Here is a 15,395-nt window from a genome sequence, read left to right on the forward strand (position 1 = left end):
ACGATACCCATCATACCAAGAGTCCATATGGACTCTTGATCATACCACATAGATTCTACGGGGCGTCGATTGTTTGAATGGAGAAATGAACAATGACGATGTCAAGCACACCTACCCTGTGCATGCATGCAGTACGTGTATTTTGTTTTTTGTAAGATTTGGGTTCAAGACACTTGTGGTACTGGCTTGGGTTAGTTAGTAAGTAATAAATAATAATAATTAGTTGCTGTCTGAAGCTTCTTTCTTGTTGTTAGTACTCAATGATCGAGGCAGGATGATCTGAAAGTTCACGTCCGAAGCGCCTTATTTTTTTCTTAGGCAGTTGTGATTTGGGCACTCGCACCATGAGCTGGATATCTGACACAAAATCAGGAACCTCAGGGTTCATACGGAGGGTTTGCTGCAACGTGCTCCGTGCTGGTCCAATTCCTAAGCATGTGGCATTCATTATGGATGGAAACCGGAGGTTTGCTAGGAAAAGACAAGTGGAACGCGCGCAGGGCCATCTGATGGGGTTCGAGAAGCTCTCAGAGGTAAGAGCTTTTCTTTCTTTAAAAAAATTCCTACTGTCAACATGCCAGATACAGTACATGTAAAGCATCACCACCATTGTTATTGATTAGAAAATCAGGGGCGTAGGCAGGGGGGGGGGGGTGCTTTGGGTGCAAAGCACCCCCCTCAAAAATGTCGATCTTGGTGCGACAAACACCATTGTGTGCGATCCGCTGACCACACATGCGACTCAGCAGAACGCACAGCGACTGTGTAGCTGTCCATGATTCCCAGTTTAGATGTACGTGTTTTCAAAATCGTAAGCCAAACTTCTGAGAGTCTGTATATCTACCGGCCTACAGTGGTGCGGTGTCAGCACATGCTTTGTGCATACTGGTTTATCACGTTCCGCAAGTGTTTTTAGAAGCAGCACCAAAACTGGATTCACGACCGCAGTACCTGACCTGTTGAGGAATGCATTAATTCAGCAAAGACGTTCCCGGGTCATCACTGGCACTTGGTCCATTTTTCCTAGTGTCGAATGCAGACCTCGCAAGTGAGTCTGCGGAGAGGGAATACGTCTCAACCAAACGGCGTGTAACAGCCGAACGACCCGAAAGGTGCATCCTTGGGTAACACAAGAAAAACTTGTGCCACATGGCAGCTTGTTCCGCTATGCTTTGTAGTTCTGGCTGTTTAATGTTTGTGTTGGTGTTTATGGAAAGAAACAGAAGTTTCATTCATGTGTCCAACACTGCCTGTTTGTTCTTCGACATTAAATAAACCAATCCAATCCAATGTGTTCCAAGTGCACTCGCGCTAGCAGAAGCAGAGAGGTAAATGTTGAAATTCAGTTTGCTTTTCTTTACGAAAGGTAATCATTTCGATCAACGACTCCGAGTCAAGTTTGCTGCACTATCCACGAAGAGGAAAAGAGTCAAGAAATCTGACTCTGAGTGCAATGGAGAGTGTGGTAATTCCAGAAAAAGCAGCATCCAAGATCTGGCTAAACACTAGCTGCAAGCTTACCATTCAAGGGTGATCTTCAATGTCAACTGACTGTGCTGGTTGCTTCTGCTTCTTTTCCCTTCATTGCCCGTACATATCATGGATCAGCGGAAAATCTAAGCATCTTGCTTCGAAGTACATGTAGTAGCATGTCATGGTGTGTGCATGAAGAGGCAGAAGACGTGTACGATCATGTACTTTTTGGGGGAATTTGCCCCCCCCCCCCCATGATCATGATCCTACGCCCCTGAAAGCTCCCTTGTAACAAGAAACACACAGTGCCTTGTGTCCGTGGTTTAATAGGGTACAGAAGACAGGCTGAGCCGTCAGTTTCCCATCTTTGGAGACAATGCGATGAGCTTGGTCGCACCTCGCTGTTGCAGACAAGGACTGGGCCCTGGCAGTGCTGTTGTTCCTGGAAAAAATCCGTAGCGCCCATACGGATTTTGGCACGGGAAATCGTACCCCGGAACCTCTCTACTGTCGCACTGAACCTTGCGAGAGAGAAAAAATTCGGCTGCAACAAATTTTCGGCCAAATATGATCAGGCCGAAAATAGCCGAAAATAAATAAATATGCACCGAATATTTGTTGACTTACAGTAGTGCGACACCGCCGCGCGATTCCGTTCTTTCCAATCATGTCGCAGGGCATTTCCATAGTCATCCACTTGATTTCTGTATTGGGCGCTTTTCAGATCACATGAGTGGGAGAATGTGGCACAGTTTTTCAGGACTGCGCCGTGTATGCGCTGGCTGGGTGGAAAGGGTTTTGTTGAAGCTATGGGCAACCATTGTTTGGACACTGTCTTTTCAATTCCGGTGGACGAAGATGACGAAGTGGTGTACACTGATTGATTGTCATGTCCGCTATGTTGAAAAGACCGCGGCGGCCACTCATCTTTGACTGGAGGCCTGACCATTGCCATTCGTGTGGCTTCCTTGATGTGAACAGAATCGCTGTGGCAGAATACATACGTTCGCATTTCCAACACTCGCTTTTACTCGTAGGGAAGACACAATGGTACATGCCCTCCGTATTAACATGCCCCGTCCAGGCGATCCATACGGCGGCGGGTAAAGCGAAAATCGACTCACACGACAGGATGCACGTGCATGCAGTGTGCATCCCATTCATGATTGTGTCTGCTTAATGCACCTGGAAACACAAAGGACAGCTTCAGAACTGGAGTGCTTAACTTTTGTACCAAAATGTGTTTTCTTTTGAATACTCTGCCAGACATTAGAGTGGTGCTTAGACCTTGGCGTCAAGGAGGTCACTGTCTATGCCTTCAGCATTGAGAACTTCAAGCGCAGCAAGGACGAGGTGGACTATCTGATGGAGTTGGCACGCAAGAAATTTGAGCAGCTGATTGAAGAGAAGTAAGTGACATTCAATGCTGCATATGGCTGGCTGCGGCCATATAACTCCCGTGCATTTATGTACATGTACTGCACATCGTCGTACGTGTTCTTGTTCGGGAAAGAAGCCAGGAAGGAGGTATCAGATTTCTCCTGTTATCACTAGTATACATGGCGTGCACATGCTGTGTCCTTTGGTGTAAATAACAGTTACTAGCTTATGTCCCGCTTGAATATGTTTGGGTCACACCGGTTGGCTGTCCAATGGCATTCGGCCGTTTCGGTTACCCGTTTGCCTGGCAATACTCTGCAGGGTGATGTCTATGGTGTCCAGAATGTGTCATGTGTGCTGGTACACTTTCCTGCCTGACCTGCGTGCCTGTTCACTGTCTAACTCCTGTCCACTGGTGTCTGTGCTGCTGCTGTTCAGAGAGCTGATCAACAAGCACGGTGTCTGCGTGCGTGTTCTCGGTGACTTGTCCCTGCTGCCACACGACGTGCAAGTCGCAGTGGCACGCGCTGTTGATATATCCAAGCATAATTCAAGGTATTTAACGCATTCCGACTGCAGTCAACCCCTGTTTATCCAGAACTTTATAGTACATGTATGACTGTACTGGTACATAGTAACGTTACTACTTGTATGGGATCGCATTCGATTGGGAATATGGGTCGAACGCTGTGACGTAGCCTCTTCGGACCAAATCCATTCGATTCAGCGTCCAGAAGACTGCAGCCCAGGTCCAGGTCCCTTTCCTGTCTACAGGTATTATTGGCTAACATCCGAGTTTCAAACTACAGGTTCTGCGAGTTCAACCTTCGTTCGCACTTCCGTAAGAACGAAGTGGCACTTTCAGTGAAATTTTCCGGATAGATCCTAATCCAGTACAGTAGTACGACTAGCAGGGTGCACTTACGTAATTTCGGGAGGTGTGCGCAAGTTTGATTGGAAATGTAGGACGTAAGGAACACTTCACCTTCCTCGAACCAACAACATTCGAATCAGCACCCAGAAGGCTACATGTAGGGGAACTTTGCTATTCGATTTTTCAGGCCAGACCCATCTTCAAGAATAAAGCTACTAAAGTTGAAGCGTATGGAGGATGTATTAGTACATGTGTGGAAATGATGCCTGGCTACAGTGGAGTCCTCACATTGTGAGAAAGCTAGTAATTTACCTTCTGCCTTTGAATTGGCTGCTCCACATTGGTGTGAGTGTGCAAGTAGTTAATGCTCTGTATGTGTGTGTCTGTGTCTATGTTATATTATGCTGCATGGACAGGGCGAACCTCAATGTGTGCTTTGCCTACACGTCCCGGCACGAGATGGCCAACGCCATGCAGCTCCTCGGCAAGGGAGTTGAGGACGGTCTTCTTTTGCCCGGGTAAGAATATCCAGCAAGACACTGACTAGCCGAGTGTCAAGTAACCGAGCGATCGGCTATCCGAGACACCTTGTTGCCCTGAATATTTGTGACAAAATTGAGTTTTGCAGTTTGCGGTTGACTGGCAGTCTGCTGTGGTTGGAAGGCGTGAAAGCTGTGATGCTGAGCTTTTAACTTGGGTCATTCTTAACCCTTTACCATCCGTGCGTACTTGAATCGATCTCTAGAGATCGATGGACATGCATACACTAAAAAATTCGTAACTCGATCGATTCTTGTCGGAATTTAAAGAACTACAGTCAACTTCGCCAATAACGACATTCGGCGGGGCATCAGAAAAGTGTCCTTATTCGCGAAGTGTCCTTATAACCGAAGTCCCATTTGAATGTATGGGAACCCATATTTTGTATAGTATGATATGCATATCAAAATCAAGCTCTTTTCTTGCTCTATGTCAATGTGTACTTTATTTTCATATTGCAGTTGAAAGGAACTAAAAATTCAATATGCAAGGGAAATCAATTGAAAAATAAAAAAAAGAAAGAAAAAAAGGAAGAAGCCCCCCCCCCCCTTGGCTGCATTTTCTGGCATGTGTGCAATAATATCCATCACCAGTGCACCATAGGTTCTGGTACTTCTGCATGACAGGTACATGTACTTGACTGACAGGTACTTGAAATAGCTGTCAAAAGCCCAGAAAGTCGTTATTCAAGCAGTGAATATGACCACGGGGCACTAAAAGCATGTCGCTATACGCGAATTGTCGTTATTCAGATAGTCGTTATATCCTAAGTTAAATGTATACAGTTAGATGGGACTTTGCTCTGGGCATGGAAATTCGGTCGTTATTCGCGAATTGTCGTTATATCCGCAGTCGTTATTAGCGAAGTTGACTGTAAGTATCTACGAAGAAGCTGAAGAGCCCAGCTTTCCATTGCATCAATCGGTAAAGAGCTGCGATGTCGCATTCCAAAGATATTGCGCTCGACATTTCAGCTACGGCAAAAGTCGAATTTCTTTCCGAGTGACCGACCTTGAGCGGGGATTTTCCCCTCTCCTGACATGCTGAGTCACTTTGGCATGCTTTGAGCGCGTGGGCAGCATGAAAAGAAACTCAAGCAAAAAATTTGGAACGGATACGATGAAGGAGCGAGAAATAGCTGGCGAGGAGAGAATTTCCTCGTATATCCAGCGATGGGGGTGTATTTGAAGCTCCCTGGCGCTGGATATGTGATCTCGGTAGTGTCCTGTTTGAGCTCAATGTACGCAGCTCGTGGAGAGCTTTCCAGAATGCCCAAGATTGTGAAAATTGGTTGATTAGAACCGAAGATATTCTCAGAATAAGGTGAGAATTATTGCATTTGGGACTGCTGGGGAAATTTGGTCGGATGGTAAAGGGTTAAAACGTTTTAGTTTATTTTTACTAGGGCTGAAACGATTATACCGAACAATCGAGTACTCGTTTGATAACTCTAACGATCGAGCGATCGTTTAGATTACCGATTACGATTATTTTGCGTTTTTTATATTTGTGTCCAAAAAGTACTGTAAACCCTCGTTTTGTGAAGTTTGAATCAGTTTCCGTTGGGAGTATGCAGTTGCCAGGGGTATGGTTCATGTTCTGAGGTTAACAAAACTGCCATGTTTTGGAGCTACACTTTCACTAATGCAGATTTGTTGATATTATGAAGGCATAGTTTGTGGAAACAGAGTAATGTTTGCACAGAATTATGACTCTATTTGCTAACGATTATAATCGATTACTCGATCGTTAAGCTAAAGAGTAATCGATACGTGAAAATCCACGATCGTTTCAGCCCTATTTTTTACTGCTCTGCTCAAATGAGAGTCAGTCAGGCCGAGTTTTCGGGTGAAGATCATCTCAGTACAGTAACTTGCAAGTGAATATGTTAGCCTTGCGGTCCAAGTTTGCCTAGTGAAAGCAACTAGTATAGTCAAGCTCATGAATGTCAAGGGGTATAACAATTAACCACGGAAGGAGGTAAGCAGCGGCAGCAGCAACAGCTAAGACAGCTGTCGGAAGGACCTTCAGTACTTAGAAGGAACCTCTTGCTGCTGTGGGAAGTGTGTGTGGTCAGCCACAGGGTGGTGTTGTCGATTTGCGCAGTGTAGCAACCACTCATGATTTACGGCACTATCTTCAGGCCTAGTGCCCATTAGGCTGCGTACTTTTAACCTCACAAATTTCAACAGCTAGTTGAACTGGCGGATAACAATACGTTTGCTCATGCCGCTCGAGAGTGGTTATCCGCAAGGTTGACTGTGTACGTGTACCAGGAGTAGGAATGATCTTACTTCAAGTCTTTCAAGTATAATGTACTCACAGAATACTGTACTGCTACGTGCTGATGTTGTTGTTGCTGTTGCTGTGTTGTTGTACTGCTACTTGCTGCTGCTGCTGCTGTTGTTGTTTTTGCTGTTGCTGTGTTGTCGCTGCTGCTGCTGCTGCTGCTGTTGTTGCTGTTGCTGTGTTGTCGCTGCTGCTGCTGCTGCTGTTGTTGTTGTTGTTGTTGTTGTTGTTGTTGCTATTACTTCGCCTATTGTTGGTAACCATGTTGTGCACTCACAGCGATATCGACGAGGACTTGTTTGAAAAGTGCCTGTACACGCGGCACTCTCCGGACCCTGACCTTCTCATTCGCACCTCTGGAGAAGTTCGCCTTAGCGACTTTCTCTTGTGGCAGGTACGGCTCAAAGTGACTCTTGTCGATCATATTGTGCCAGACAACACCAGAATTGTGAATACTGACCTAGCACTTGAGAACACTGGGCCATAACTGTGCGAGGTCTCACTCTGCATTGTTTCCCTTTGCACAGTACATGGACTGCATACTCGTCACACAAAGGCGTTCATGCCCACTTTTTAACTGCTGGCCTCAAGTGCACTTACTTACGCTGGACTTGTGTGTGCATGCTGCTTTGTTCTCAGTCAGCTCCATCCTTTCTGGGCATATTACACTTGTAGTGAGGTTCTGCATTTCGAGTTTCTGAAAAAAATTACATATTTTCTGACACCAGTTTAGTTGCCCGTAGTAACCACGTATAGTAAGCAGGACCGTTCAAACAAAGAATTCTAAATAACCTTTCAGTCTGGTTTTGGGTTGCAGAACGGCTCATGAACTGATACTCGAAAACCTCCGAGTTCGATTTGCGACAGTCGGAAAGTATTTTGAAATTCGAACTGCCAAGACCTCTCTAGTATCTGTCTGTCTATTTGAGCATAGTGTGCTTACTGGACTGTTTTCTTGCTTTCTGTTCCAGACGTCATTCTGTTGCTTGCACTTCACTCAAGTTCTGTGGCCAGAGTTCTCCTCCTGGGACTTATTTGCTGCTGTGCTGCACTACCAGAGAGAATATAATTCTATCAAGGTGGGTGGCTGGGCTCTTGTTCCATTCTATCTGCCGTTGTGGATTTCCATTGCAGCATGCATGGAAAGCTGCCGATGTAAAAGAGCAGTCGCGAAAGTGCAGCCAGCCGTGTGGTTTCGTTTCCGTCTTGCTTTGCTGTGTCATATTTATATATATATATATATATATGGGTGATTTACTGCCTCTTACCAAAAGAGGCTGAGGAGAGGGGGACCATGTATGTTGGCTCTGTGGGCGTGGGGCAGGTGGTGGAAAAATACCGTATTTTCGGCAATACTGGCCGAGGTACTTAGTAGTTTGCGAGCCCTAAAATTTCACCCTATTCGAAAATACATCCACACAAAAGCACTGAAATGATGTGTCGCTTATTTCAGACAGGCGGTAATCAAGACCAGCGCTAGTTTCCGAAGATTCGCAGTACTCAAGTCCGGGGGTGCTGGAAATCTCCATGAGATTAGAGAGGTTTTGCATTCCGAATTTCGGAATGATTTTCGACTGTGCTTTTCCGAAAAAGCGCGTTCCGAAAAACGGTATTTTCAGTGTTTTGCATTCCGAAAATCTGATTCGACTTCATTTCCAAGGGTTGCCATGCAAAACAAAATGGAGAGCGTCGAAGGGGTTGAGCAGGATCAAATCCAAGTGCGCAGGTCAAACTGAATTTGGGTGCGGTTCGAAGACGAGGACGGACTGATGGTGGACCAAGTGATCCAACAGCTGAAGACGAGGTTGGCGAACTACTGTCTTGTACTGTCAGTAGGCTCCATGGCAAAGGAAGATAGAGTGTGATGGAGTGTGAGAAGATTAGTTAACATGGCGAGATCAGCGAGAGCAGCAAAAACCAGCAAAAATCAAAACTACATACGTGGACAATTTTTCAAATAAGCGAGAGCAGCCGGAAGCAAAAATACAAACATGAAAAATACACTTTTTTGTATTCAAATATGCACTCCCAAACATGAAAGAGCCGAAAATCCATTTTCGGAAAACCATGCACTTTCGCCACCACACTTCCGAAAGTTCGACTACTTTTTCGACTTCTGCCGCCACATTCCGAAAATAATTCCGAAATTCGGAATGCAAAACCTCTCTATTGTCCGCCAGAGTGGTTTGCCATTCTGGAGACAGGTACTGGTTGGCTGAGGTAGCCAGAGCCATGCGGACCCACAATGGAAGATGTTGCAGGAAAATAGCTTCTAGAGAACACCCTTGTACGCTCTGTTTCTCAGTCATGGTCTGCCGGCTTTCCACAAAAACATACCAAAAATAGAGAATGTAAGAACTGCAAAATTACTGCAACTGCAAAATTAAAAAATGAAGCGGGAATTTAAAAAAAGCGGCGAGAAAACAAGAAACTTACTATCAATAGAAATACAAGTCTAGTGAACGCATTCGTACCACGACACCAGAGAACAATATGTAGGGACTTTAACGTCTTTTTCATGTGACTATCATCAGAATTCACAATCCACATCTATGCAAACGGAAAGAATTCATGACAGCACTCACGCTCTTAGTCAAATTCGGTGATCGCTTCACCCCTAATAATAACATGTCAGAACGCACTGAATTTTGCTGTTGACATTCTGTATTGTGTTTTTGTATTGTGTTTTTCTTGTTTTCCGTCTTGGTTTCAGCATGCCCGCTCTTCATATGATCAACGCAGACTATGTCCCGAGGTGTACGAGCAGCTGCTGCGTGCCGAGAAACAGTGTTTGGACCAGGACACGCCTGTGCAGAGCGAAGGTCGCCAGCGGCGCATTGACACGTTCGTGCAGATGCTGACGCAAGAGGAGGTGTCTTTTCGAGAAGCTCTCTTGACATAGCAGGCAGAACCTACTGCATGCGGCCACATCTGATTCAGCTAACCCGGACTGGAAGTTGACTGGACGTATGCTTGCCGTGTGCTGCAGCTCTACATGTACTCCAAGTACATGTAACTAGAGGTTTTCACTGCTCGGGCAGTAGGAATGTGCTTGAACCACAATACACAGCCTTCCAGCCAGCCAGCCAGCGACGTGCGCATGCCCTGGTGTAGTAGTGCAAGTTTTGCACTTAGCATAGAATGGATTTAGGACTTGAATATTTTTTTATCTTCTCCCGGTGGAGATTTCATGCACAAGGCTATATTTATTGGATACTCGGTTAGAAAACTGCAATTTACTTTTCTGCCCCGCAATCGCTATTGAGCAAGCACATCTTTGCATGCACGGTGCGTACTCTAATCATGCTCCCGTTCTGCTTTCCACGTGAACCCTGATTTCACCTCTGCGTGGAAGGACTGCACTCCATATCATATGGCCAGGGCGATGCCGTGTTATGGCAATCTACTGCACGTGCAACCGCATGGCTATCACCGTTTGGCAACAGGACTGCACCGGCGCCCTGCCACTGTGGTCGCCATTTATGACATGCGGATGCACAGTGCATGTTGCTCAATGCGGGTCACACTTGTGCATGGTTGTGTCTGTGCCATGCTTGCTTGCCAACAAGATGTCGATCGTTTTGGCACAATTCTGTCCCTCTTTCTAATGCAATGCTATAGTGCCCGCGTTTGAGTTTTCACTGCACAATGGGGGCAAGGATACGTCCTGTGAATTTCAATTGCACTAGCTTGATGGATATGATGACGGTGCACTGCACCTCCTTCAACTCGCTCATGGATAATTGAAGCACATGGTTGAAGCACCAACAGGGCTTGTCACCGGCCACTGGCTTGCTGAGCTTCACCCACACGGCTGAAAACACTTCAGTATGCTGCTTTGATTGGTGGGGATATGCAGTGCATGCAGTGGAACAGCCCGCTTTTCGGTCCAGGCAACGTGGTCTGATTTGTGACAATGGTTACTTGTATGAAGTTGTATCCTCTATTCGCAAAATCCGGGACCAAGCAAAAATGGTCAGATTGGGAAGCAGTCCGTTTAGTGAGGTGGTCGGAAAGCGAGGCTCCTCTGTATGGAAAACATGGCAGCTACGATCAGGCTCACCATGTACCCGTTGAATCTTGTTGTTTTAAATCTTTCTTCTATCGATACCCTGGTTGTTGCTGTTGCTGCTGATGTTGGCATTATGTAAGCAAGCAAACAGAGGGCGGACATATGCTCCATGAACCTCCATGTGTTTCAACTGCTTTACAGTTAAAACTGTTATAAAGTGGAGGTGAAGTACATGACTGTACTTAGCTCACAGTAGATGGCATCATGCTGCACATGGGGAGGTTCGCGAGCACATAATTTTAAGTCTGTTCAAGGTTGGGGTTTTAGAAGTATCTCATCCTGTACCAAGAGCCCAATAACGTTATCCCAGCATTTTGACCTATCACAGTATCAGCATGATCGGGGCTGTGGCATGGTAATCCATACAAATCGCTCGGCTGCACGTGCAGTCATTGCCACTACAATACAATGTCATAATAGTGACAGGGTATATTCTAGGACGAATTTCCAACCGGTTACGGTCGAATGAAGAGTCCTGGAATATTTTTCAAAATACAACCCAAATATGGCACTCGACAGCAATTTAACAGATTTTTTTGGTGCTGGAGTGTAGCAAAGATATAAGCAGAGGAAACTCGTGACCCTAGTACCAGCCCACGCGGCTTCGCTGGAAGTATCCGTCCAGAAAAAAAGCGTTTGACCATTCACAGCTCCATTCACCCACAGAAAAGTACGGGCGGTTGGAACTGATTTGTAACTTTTCAACCGCGGTCGCCAACAATTTCAACCGGTCGAAAACCGGTTGGGGCGGTTCTAGAAAATTCCCTGAAATTAATACGTGCACACCATCATGCCATGCATTCAACGGTTGTGCACCCTGGCGATAGCAAGAGTAGTATACACTCCCCGAGACAAGGCATTCTCTTGTACATGACTGTATACACTAGATGTGCAAGGGCACAACTGGTGGCCAGAATGGAAAGAGTTCGTTGCGGTACCTCCGAGTGTCACGCAACAGGGCGATCACCAGGCAGACAGCACTATTGTCATAATAATAATACTTCCAAGGAATATCAAGAGAGCACAGTACTGGCTGGCTAATCCCTGTCAAGTCAGATGAGAGATGGGAGAGCTCGCACACACACACACACACACACACACACACACACACACACACACACACACACACACACACACACACACACACACACACACACACACACACACACACACACACACACACACACACACACACACACACACACACACACACACACACACACACACACACACCTCAGACCTCAGACATGCCCATCGCGGAAGCGATGATAGCGAACAGCTATGTTAGACATAGCAACTTGTGCTGCACACACACACACACACACACACACACACGTGTGTGTGCGTGCAGAGGAGCTCTGTCAGTAAAGCATAGAGCTGGATGAAAAGAAGAAGGGAACAGCAGAAGAAGAACATGAAAGAAACCAGGATGCAATCTGGTAGTTCTCAACGAAAATGAATGCAGAAATTATGAAAAATCGGTCATGTTAAAAAAAAGAATATACATACAGTTACATAGATTTGATGGACAGCTGTACAGTCAGAGGCAAAATACAAGGGAAAAGCTCAACAACAGCCAGCTGAAGTGAGCCAAAACGAACAATATGCAGACAAGCACACAGCAATAGCACAAAGCAAAAAAACATATGTAAAACAAAATTCAAAACGTCCAACAAGTAAGTAACTATTCAAACAGGTGCTTCAACAAGCAAATTGAAGATGTTCTTGTCGAGCGACCCTAACTCATCTTTGCTTTTCTCCGCAGAGCTCACTGGAACAGTCGTGCTCTTTAATAGATGCTTGGTCCTGGTCAAAACTGGAACCTCACGAAACTGATCGTGCAGCAGAAAGCCGGCTTCTCTATTCCCAGTCGTGACCATCAGTTGCAGAGACTCTTCCATGAAGCGTGACGACGATGGATGATGATTAACGGTCTGGAAGAACCGATGCAAGAGCGGCCACTGCTGGCTGAGGACGACGGGCTTGATGAATACATCCAAGACCTCGCCAGTTGGAAGAGAACATCCGGGCTGCTTTAGTATCCTTGCGGCCAGGTCATCCTCGCCATCCAGAAGAGCACCAAGGAAACTTGGAACAAAGCCATAGCATTTCAATGCGTTTAACCGCAGCAGCATTGCCTGGCACTGCTTCAAGGAACCCTGCTGCTTATGGCAGAGATACGCAGAGAACACCTTCCAAAGCAAGCGGCCGTCCACATGATGTGGTGCCAACAGCTGCCGCGCCTCGTGTGGCTGATTGTCATTACAAAGTACTTCAACCATTAAATTATTGATCGGTGGCAATTTTGTTCCTCCTGCGGAGAGATCGGTATACAACTCCTGAAGAACATCTCGCCTTGGGATCTCAACACTTGCCTTCAGCACCCCCAAGAGCGTGGCCTCGTACTTCTTCCGACCACCAGGATTCGTACACTTCTTTAGACGATCGTAAATATCCATGCAAGCTGCATAGCGCTTCTCAGTGATGTATCCACGCACTAGGTCATAAAGAACTGTGTCTGGGGGCGCAACTTTAGTGAGAAATAGCGTTTCCTGTGCTGAGTCAAGCCGATGCGACTGGATGTAAGAAGACGCTACCGTAGCACGGAACTCCATACCCCGCTTCTGACGAACCCAAGGCACTTCGAGAGGATGAAGACGCTCCCAATACTTGATGATAGCTGCATGGTCACTTTTGGCAAGCAATGCATCAAAGAATGCCCTCTGGAATTCAAATGGCACCAGCAACGCCTCATGCTTGCTGTCCAATATCATATCGTACAGAAGTCGTGCTGCCTCAATATTATCGGCGCTAATGTGCATTGAGAGGGCTAATCCTTTCCACGAGTCTGGAGGAGCAATACCAAGATCTCGCACTATGCGTGAGAGGTCGAAGAACTCCTTGCTCAGCTGGGACGTACAAAGCTGTTCCAATAGCTCGCTGAAGAAGCTTTGCTGGATGGGCAGCACCAGGCGCTTGTTCTCATTCACTGCCCATGAAATCACACCAACAGCAGATTTATAGTCACAGGAGTCAAGTAGGTCCTCCAAATAGGTAACTGCCTCTGCAATTGTGCGCTCTTTGCATAATTTGGCGAGGTGCTTGCAGGCCTTGTTGACATTGATGGGTTCACGTAGGTAGAGCTGCTGCTGCTTCTGTCCCTCCCACTGGTTGAGCCCACGTTGCTGGCGAACAAGTTCAAGCAAGCCGCTATAAACATCAGCTTGGGGAAATGAGCTACAGGCTCTGGACAAGCCACTGGCAAGATCGGACGATAGCTTGACACACCGCATATAGCTGAGGAATGTCTGCATTGGAACTCTGGCCTTGGCCGCTGCGTCCATCGTCATTGTCAGCATCAGCTGGGTTGGCTTCAGGCCCATGCTGGTGAACATGGAGAGCAGGCGCACAGCAGTGCGGACGTCACCTGCTTCAGCGGCCTGGCCGAGCACCTCCTGCAGCCAGTGCGGATACACTGCCAGCCGGTTCTCGTTCATGAACGTGAACGTTTTCAGCGCTTCCTTCACTAAACCGGCCGTGTCAAGTTGGTGACGAAGGAGCAGGGGCATGATGCGGGACTTTGACGGCACCTGTGTCTGCGCCTTCAGCAGCACCTGGCGCTGCAAATCCGGATCCTGGATCGATGATAGAACTCCTTCAAGAAATCCAGTGTCTGCCCTGTGCTCCACTGATGCCGCAGCCTTTTTGGCTGATTGTGGCTCCACAGGCAAATGCAGTAAGTGCTCATAAATCAGGAGGGCGCACTGGACCTTGTCTTGCCCGATCAACAACTGCATGACCTCTGCAAGATAGTTGCGCATGAATACCAGGTCGCGCGTTTCATTCAGTACTACCACCATCCCCTGAATATCTCCACAATTTCCCAACTGCAACAACAGATCTCTAAGTGAACTGTACTCAATGAATACATTGGCTTTGGAAGCCATCTTCAACACCTCAGCTAGCTTTTCACTGGCTCCTGCATCCGCACACGCAAAGAGTAACGCCCGGAATGAAACGTGAGATGGCTGAACGCCATTGGCCTCCATTAGAGCCATGATTTTGAACGACTTATCTAGCTCTCCTGCTCGTGAGTATGCGGTGATGAGTGATGAATAGACCAGCTCTCCAATCGTGAAGTCGTTCTTGCGCATCAGCTGCAGAATGGCTACAGCTCCTGACAAGTTACCACGCTGACTGAAGGCCATGATGAGCAAATTGCATGTCACCACATCAGGATCCACACTGCACTGTCCCATCCACTCACTAAAGTCATTCGGATCAAAGTCGTGCTCACCTTGCACGAGCACTTGCAGCAACAAGTTGAAACGTGAGAGAGTCATTTCTAAATTGGTTACTTTCGCCTTGTTCAGGAACATAGCAGCCAGTCTCAATCGCTCCTCTTGATTGGCCAGCGAGGGAGAATATGCCAAATGGCGAAGGAAGGAATCAGCACGATTGGTAGAATCCCAGATCTCTCTGTCCAATTTGGCCAATTCATTCTCAGCATGATTGTAGACACGAGAATCAACATTCTCAATTTTTGAAGTAGCATCCGCATTTACAGTCGCATATCTCACTGAGATTGAAGGTCTACAAGAGAACAATGAACTTGTGACGCATCGGCACTGGCGATAAAGACCCCTCGAGATGCAGCCATGAAAGAGCGTCAGCGCAGCCATCTCTCACCTTCATTTCCTTGCTGCCTGCTCGAGTCAACCTACGTGCGATCCACAATAACAAGCCCAAGGCCCAAAAAATTAAGGC

General features: G+C 46.7%; 1 protein-coding gene across 1 annotated transcript; it reads left to right on the forward strand.

The window, feature by feature from the left end:
• Window positions 1-163: 163 nt before the first annotated feature.
• Window positions 164-10,284, forward strand: LOC135804580 (dehydrodolichyl diphosphate synthase complex subunit DHDDS-like). Its single transcript, XM_065318477.1, has 7 exons — window positions 164-533; window positions 2,740-2,882; window positions 3,292-3,408; window positions 4,144-4,245; window positions 6,836-6,950; window positions 7,528-7,635; window positions 9,270-10,284. Exons 1-7 carry the CDS (start codon window positions 345-347, stop codon window positions 9,456-9,458), a joined length of 963 nt encoding a protein of 320 aa, XP_065174549.1. The 5' UTR covers window positions 164-344; the 3' UTR covers window positions 9,459-10,284.
• The last annotated feature ends 5,111 nt before the right edge of the window (window positions 10,285-15,395 follow it).

This window comes from Sycon ciliatum, chromosome 1 (genome assembly GCF_964019385.1).
Source record: "Sycon ciliatum chromosome 1, ocSycCili1.1, whole genome shotgun sequence".
Taxonomy (NCBI): domain Eukaryota; kingdom Metazoa; phylum Porifera; class Calcarea; order Leucosolenida; family Sycettidae; genus Sycon; species Sycon ciliatum.